At 35.3% G+C, this 7,830-nt stretch overlaps 2 protein-coding genes across 2 annotated transcripts; one reads left to right on the forward strand and one right to left on the reverse strand.

The window, feature by feature from the left end:
* The first annotated feature begins 1,673 nt into the window (after positions 1-1,673).
* LOC121742064 lies at positions 1,674-3,262 on the forward strand. Its single transcript, XM_042135091.1, has one exon. The coding sequence runs from the start codon at positions 2,026-2,028 to the stop codon at positions 3,106-3,108; it is 1,083 nt and encodes a 360-aa protein (XP_041991025.1). The 5' UTR covers positions 1,674-2,025; the 3' UTR covers positions 3,109-3,262.
* Positions 3,263-6,551: 3,289 nt separating this feature from the next.
* Positions 6,552-7,355, reverse strand: LOC121741130 (putative germin-like protein 2-1). Its single transcript, XM_042133829.1, has 2 exons — positions 7,223-7,355; positions 6,552-7,110 (listed from the first exon to the last, which is right to left on the reverse strand). Exons 1-2 carry the CDS (start codon positions 7,341-7,343, stop codon positions 6,569-6,571), a joined length of 663 nt encoding a protein of 220 aa, XP_041989763.1. The 5' UTR covers positions 7,344-7,355; the 3' UTR covers positions 6,552-6,568.
* Between the last annotated feature and the right edge of the window lie 475 nt (positions 7,356-7,830).

A 7,830-nucleotide genomic window follows, 5' to 3' on the forward strand; every position in this document is an offset into this window, starting at 1 on the left:
ACTTTAACTTTAGGTTGGGAAACATTACATTTATGTATGTTGAGTGTCCTCTTGAAATTGGAATTTCTAATAAAATAATCACCCTCGATCTATTTCTTATATCTACGATTTAGACACCCCACTATGCCACAACAAACTTATAGTATTAGTAAATTATAAAGTGTATTTGGTTGGATTGAAAATGACTAACCTTTTTTTTTTGGAACAAATCAATAATTGGCAAAAATGAACAATTATTAACGCTTGCAAAATAGTAGGAAGGAGAACTGAAATGCCACTACAAACAAATACACTAATAATTTTTGGTGCTAAATCGATTTTGTCACATAAATTTGCTTAATTATGATTAATTATAATGTTATATATATGTCTGTTGTTGATAACTTGATTTTGTACTGCAAAGTGGTTCAACAATTAAGGGATACACATATTATTTTATTATTGATTTGGTATTTTAACTTTTCTACGATGTACTAGTAAGAATTAGAGAATTACAGGAGTGTGTGAATAATGAAGCTTCATGTAAATTATTGGTCACCAGAAAAAGCTATGCTCATAACTTTTGCAAAAATAGAATTGTGCCCAAAGTTGTTGTACTAGCAAGTCTTACCCAAAATTTTGAAGTTACACTTTATTTGTCCAAAAAATAATGTTGCTATAGAATATATTTCTTTGGATTATGATTACTAGGAATATGATTATTGATTGATTACTTATTTTATATTTGAAAATAATAAGGAAAATTAATAAAATTTTGAATTTGGAAAAATAATAATACTAATAATAGCTATTATTATATTGGTATATAATAAATTAGGCAAAGAATATGTAAAAATTATAGAGAATAATAAGAACCTCGACAATTGCACTATTTTTCTTATTTTTAGGATTTTATTTCTTTTTCTCATAAGATAAAATTCGAATAAATATAGAAATTTAAAAATAAGAATCACACTGTTGTCTGTGTCTAATGTCAAAATCTTACCAAACAAATACGTACTCTAAAACCCTTCAGGGCGTTATATATTATTTGAAATAGACCAAGGAAAAAACATACGATGGAATTAATTAATAATTAGTATATAACCTTAATTATAGTATCTAAACTTTTTAAAATGTTCATTTGCACGCCGGAAGCAAAATTTAAACTGAATAGTCTAAATTTAATTGTACAACTAAGAATGCGATTAGCCTCAAATATCTTCTAATAAAAACTATATTTATGAGTAACGTTCATTTTACAAAGAAAATTAGTACACCATTTCGTTATTAATCAAAGAATGGAATTTATTGCCACGAAATTATCCTCTTTATTCATCAAGAATAAAGACAAAATGAATAAATCGAACATGCTCTTAAATTTAATTTAAATCAATTTATTAGTATTATTTTTACTGAATTATATTACTAAATACTAATGGTTTGCATATACAGCACTGAAAATATATTAACGGGAAAGTTGATATTTTCTTAAATTTGGAAACGTTACTGTTTCTAATTTTTTAATTGATTTATTTCTTAATTTAATTAAATTGATAAAACGGAATTAAATGGTAGTTTCTAAAAAGTCCCTTGATATATTATAGACTACTCCTTTTTATGCACATTTATTACTATTATTGATTATCGATTACAAAAAAGGGCGACTGTGATTAAATTTCCTTAAATACTCCGTCTATGAACAGCAAGTCCTCAAACCGACAGGCGACAGCGAAACGATCTCATTAATTTCTCCGATCCGATTAATACAGTTGAAACCAGTTCCCACGCGTCATCATCCCCTTTTCCCTTCCTTTTAAATCCCTCTCTAGGGTTTCAAATTCTCCTCAATCCCTTCCATCATTTGGAGCAGAAAGGGGCGAAATCAAAGTTCCCCCTTTATATAAAGACTCCTTTTTTCACATTTCATCCCAACTCTCCCGATTTCAAATCAAGGGATTTTGGATGATTTCTGCAGAAATTTTAGAAATTCGGAAGGGGTTTTTGTAGAATCGACTGAAATTCGATCAATTTTGTGTTTCTACGATGCCTTTCCCGTGGAAGAAGGTGAAGAGCGCCCGAATTTCCCGATTGGTCAACGACCACCTCCACATCTCCCAGAAGCGGCGCGACGGCTCTTCTCTGGTGGTGGAGACCGGTTTTCCGACTTCTCTGATCGATCTCTTCATCAAGAATCGCGAGAAATTGAAGAAGCCGTCGAAGAAGAAGCGCGGTGTTTATGATCCGGCGATTGAAGGATCGCCGATTTACTGCCCTCCGCCGCCGCCGTCGCCAGTGGGATCGCCGCCGCCGCAGAGGGTTTCCCCAATTCCGCCTCCGCCGATTGAAATTCGCGCCGCCGCTGAGGTTGTGGAGGAGCGCGGCGGCGCTGAGAGTGGCGGGGAAGCTAGAGAGAGGGATGTGAATGGGGTTTTGCTAATGATTTTCAGGATTTTCACGGTGGTGGTTTTGGGGTTCTCTACTAAGAGACTAGCTTTAGGGATCACCATCTCGGCGGCCCTTCTACTCCTCCTCGAATACGCCGGAAAACGCCGCCGCCGCCTCTCCACGGCGGCGCCGCCAATCGCCCGAATCGATTCTAGATTACTAATTCAAGAAATTCAAGTCCTCAATTCGCCGGAGATTCAACCGGAGAAGGAGATCACCGAGGGGAAACCTGAATTTCAAGAAATCGAAGCCGTGGAGATGGCAATGAAGGTAGAAGAAGAGCTTCCCCTCTCCAAAAAATCAAGAAAAGCAAAGATTACTTCCAAGATTAGGAAAATTGTTCTGATTCCAAAGAAATTCAGAGGTGCTAAAAAGGATCACAGAGATGGCATTGCTGAGGAATCGGATAACGGAAGCATAGCATCGTCGGTTTCCGATCAAAGAGAAGAAGATGTGAGAACTTCAATTTGTTCCGCGATCGAGGAAACAGAAGCAAAGATGGATGAAGAGGAAGAAAAAGGCGAAGATAAGGTCGACACTGTGGCGGCTCGGAGATACATGGTGCTCTGTCTGATCGTGCTGGCCGGCCTCATCGGAGGCCGGCCTTTCGCGCTTGTCCTAACGTTGTTGTGGTTGTTGGTGTTGAAAGTGATGATGTGGTTTAACGTTAAGTCCAGTTAGAAACATTTTTAAGGTTTTGATTGTGGTTATCACAGTTGTTGAATATGACATACGGATGTAAATTTGGTAGATGGAAATCTGAAGTTAACCTATTTGTTGTCTGAATTTGATCATCTTGAAGAAATATGATGATTGATGATGAATGCTTTGATTAGCTTTTTTTGATAAAGATAAGGCGTGGAGATGCTACTGAGTGAAGAAGTCATGAGCAAAGTGTAAAGTTTTGCTGCTTTTTTCGTGTTCACGGTATTCCCATTTGTGAAATTAAATTAGTTCGATATTAATTGAGATTAAATTGATTCAATCGTAAAGTTGAAATTTTGCATTGTATTGGAAAAATCACTAAGTTAAAATTTTGGTTATTTTGTAACGGACTGTGAAATTCTTTGTGGAAAAATAAAAAAATATATTCAAATTTTATTTATGTTTTTTCGGTTTGGTTTTAGAATATCAAAATTTAGCTAAATTTGATTATATCTTCAACGAATTCACTCACTCAAACAATTCTTTAAAAATAAATTAATCAATTTGACAAAATTCAATCTTTATCTCTATTGACCTTTTCTGTGTTTTGAGTTTGTCGTCCACGCGTTGCCTGCCGAATGGAATGGAATGAAATTTTTGCAATTGATTGGTTTCGTTGGTGGTTCGTTCAACCTTCTTTGTTGCTTCTTAATTTGTTTTATTAACCAAATTTACCTTTTTGCTAAAAAACATCATTTTCCAATGGGAGAGTAAATGATAAAATATTACTATATATCTTTTTAATTTTTATATATTTAGCAAATCATTAACATGAAAGAAGCATTAGGCTGAAATGATCTATTCCTCATTATTTCTGCTTTTTGTACTGAAATGATCCCATTTAATGGGGCCAATACACTTTAGATGAGGCTGCTAGGGAAATCACCACCTCATTGCTTCATAAAGACAAGAAAATACTAATAAATAGATAATTTTAGAGAACAAATTAAATGAGAATCCCCACTTCATTGACTTGAGTATCCTCTCCCTCACAATCACAGCATATTATTGAATTACGCTATTTTTCAAATAGAATCGTGGCTTGTCTTTACAGCTATGTTTTCCATTTATCTCGTGGTGGGTTGGATTCATAAGTGTGACTATAAAGTGACACTAGTCCTACGTAACATCAAATCTTGTCTAATTTTCTCTATCATTTCTCCCACTCCCTCTTAGGATGCCACCGGTTCAAACTAGCGGTTTCGGTTCCGATTCAATGGTTTCAGGGTGTGTTCAATTGGTCTTTTACCATTTTTTCAATGGTTTCAGGGTGTGTTCTGTTGGTCTTTTACCATTTTTTCGATTTTAGGGCAAAATTGGCGATTAACTATTTGTACGTTTGGATGATATGAAATGATGCCAGTTCAAGAACTAGCATTTTTATTATTATTATTTTGGACCAGACTCAGCAATTATTTGTTCGTTATGGTTTCAAAATTCTTGGAACCGAAATGAGATTGATAGAACCAATATATCAATTCCAGTTCAACCCATAAGAGAGTATGAGACTATTAAGGTCCCAAATTGAAACCATTGATCTGAATCCGAGTCAAATCGACAATTCTAGTTTAACCATGCATTGCTCACCGCCCCATTTTTTTTTTCCTTTTTACGAAATTTCTATCAAATTTGACATAAAAATCTGTAGTGAAAGATATTTGTATCTTGTAAGTCAAAGAAAGCATAGCATTTCACATGACTTGTATGGACTAGGGGTGCATGTGAGAGGTTATCCGTGATGCCCAATATTTTAATTATTTAAATAATTAATTAAGATTGTCTTTATCCATATGTTAATTATGTTGGGTTACAAACCTATCCCACATCGGATGAGTGAGGGAAGTTGGAAGGTGTATATAATTCCTATCCAACCCCAATTAGTTTGAGGCCTTTTGGGAGTGACTCAAAAATAAATCCGTGTTGGCTTGACCCAAAGCGGACAATATCAAACTAATGTTGCAGTCGACGATCCTAACAAGTGGTATCAGAGCCCAGGTGACTATGGGTTGTGCCTGGATGAGCCCCGGTTAGGGTCGGGCCCTGAAGGACTCGGGTTAGAGTCGGGCCAAGGATGACCCAGGGGCCAGGGTTGGAACGACCATGTTTGTGTCGACTGCGTTCCCGATGTGGTCTTGGTTTGAGGGGAGGTTTGTTGGGTTACAAACCTATCCCACATCGGATGAGTGAGGGAAGTTGGAAGGTGTATATAATTCCTGTCCAACCCCAATTAGTTTTGGGGGTGTAATTGGGGGTGACTCAAAAATAAATCCGTGTGGGCTTGACCCAAAGCGGACAATATCAATCCGTACGGGCTTGACCCAAAGCGGACAATATCAAACTAATATTGCAGTCGACGATCCTAACAAATTAGATAATATTTGAAGTTGCACCTGATGATAAGACGAATTTAATCTATAGTATGGTTTCGAGTATAGTCTTAATCATTAAGGAAAATAGATGCAACCCAAAAAAAAGAAAAAGAAAAAGAAAAGAAAAGGCTGTTGGATACATCTCATACGAATCTAAATTTTAATACTAACGTATTCTATGGGACAAATACCTAATCTTTGAAAATTTATGTAACTAATTAATAATTTTTTGAGCATGCAATTCTTGTTTGAACTAACTAGATTGGGTAATTGGTTGAATTATTCTCTCCAGGCATTAATTAAAAGATAAGTTGTCACTCTCTTTACCACGAGATTCATGAATATCGTTTGAAGATAACTTAAATAAATTACAAAGTAAGCTTTTATGTTTCTCTATGTCCTTCGAATTATCTTGGATGATGGTACAAATATAGTGACTAATAATAAGAAATGCACTTAAGCATGAGATAGAGAATTATTTAAATTTTAGATAGAGTGTTTGCTTTTGTTTATAAGTTTGATTTTGTCGACTTTTTGTTGATATATCTGTTGATCTGGACTATTTCTGCACTGTTGCTTAATTTGTTAAACATTTCCTTTATATAAAAAAAAAGTATTTTGGTCATTCTATTGTTTTCACAAAAAGAAAAGGCATATATTCTTTCTTATCTTGATTTATTTCGGAAGTTATATACACAGTATTATAATTTTATCAATATATATAATGAAAAAGGGCATCGTATGAACTAATCCATATTTATGTTATCCACATTTTAACTAATCAGTCGTGCAATTGCAAACTCTTTTTTGTCATTTCAAACACACTAATTCAACAATAATGTCTGGCTAGTAATATACATTTAATTTTCTTTATTTACACAACCCCCCCTCCTCTGTTTTTATAATCCATACTCTTTTTTTTTCACTTATTTTATAACAAAAGTGCTCGAAGCCAAAAATTGGCAAGCAAAGTAAAAGTACAGTACAAAACAACTTGGCCCGCAGATGAATACCCTTGATAATTAAAAAAAAAAAATAATGAAATCACTCTAAAGACAAAAAAACGTTTATAATTTATAAAGAGCTTGCAGCTTTTCAACAATGGCATGGTCTACCTGGAAAGCTTTGGCTAACACATCAACATCGATCGACGGATCAGAGCCGAATACGGCATTTGCGATGGCGATCACGCCGGGGTTTTGGCTGTTCAAAAACGCAATTGTAACGGCATCGTTTTCCCCTACATTCTGTTGAAAATGAATCAATCCGAATGGAAACGCGAAAACATCGCCCTTCTGCAGCACTTTTGAGATTAGCTTGTTCTCGGGATCCGACGTCACAAATCCCACGAGCACGGTGCCCTCAAGCACCGTCAGTACCTCAGCGGCGCGAGGGTGGCGGTGGGGAGGGACCACCCCTCGGGGCGCGTAGTCCACACGCACGGTGGAGATACCGAGAGTGTTGAGCCCCGGGATCTCGAAGACTGTGGGCCGGTTTATGAAGGATCCCATAGGATTCGAGGTGTTTCCGGGGATGTGTAGGCCCCGAAAATGGAAGTGGTCGGCCTTCACTTGTTTAGGATCTAGGCAAGTGAAGCCGTTCACCCTCACTATATTTAATTTAAAAATATCAATAAATGTAAGTTACATAGTACTCCATTATACAAAAATATGTACATCACATAATGATTTATTGATTTATGTAGAAAAACAATTACTAACCTGGACTTTTGAAATCGGCAACACAAAAATCTTGAAGAGGGCTTGATTCATGGGCTAGGGTAAGATAATTAGTGCTAATGATTGTTGTAAGAATTAGGATTAATAGCATTGATACTGCCATTCTTGAGGTAAATTCGAATAATTATTGTGGTGAAAAACATAGATGCATGGCCTATATATATACACAAAAATATAATGTATTTTATATATATTGTTACGAGACAGTCAAAAGAGATAAAGTCGTAATTAACGAACTGGCCGTCTGATTCCAAGCTGTATATGAGTAAATATTATGCCCATGCAATTTTATCTATTCAAAATTTCACAATTTGAAACTATTAATTAGAACTTAATTAAAAATGCAAGATATATAGAAAGAAACATTTTATCCGAATGACAGAGAGTGACAGAATATGGAGTGATAGAAATTTTTATTAGGCTATGACGTTGTGACTAATTTGACTATGTGTTAGGTTAAATGTTTTTTTTGTACTACTAAGACAAAATCCTAAACATGATATCTAAAATAATGTAGTTTCAAATTTCAATAGCTGGGGCAGACCACGTAAATTATTATAAAGATATATTTTGATATGATGCTCATGGAG

This window comes from Salvia splendens, chromosome 7, assembly GCF_004379255.2.
Source record: "Salvia splendens isolate huo1 chromosome 7, SspV2, whole genome shotgun sequence".
Taxonomy (NCBI): Eukaryota; Viridiplantae; Streptophyta; class Magnoliopsida; order Lamiales; family Lamiaceae; genus Salvia; species Salvia splendens.

Excerpts from the sequence above, each read along its gene's own strand:
- LOC121742064 (XM_042135091.1), top strand. The coding sequence starts at position 2,026 with ATGCCTTTCCCGTGGAAGAAGGTGAAGAGCGCCCGAATTTCCCGATTG.
- LOC121741130 (XM_042133829.1), bottom strand. The coding sequence starts at position 7,343 with ATGGCAGTATCAATGCTATTAATCCTAATTCTTACAACAATCATTAGC. Across the intron at positions 7,111-7,222 it reads TGCCGATTTCAAAAGTCCAG|TGAGGGTGAACGGCTTCACT; the intron begins GTTAGTAATTGT and ends AATTAAATATAG.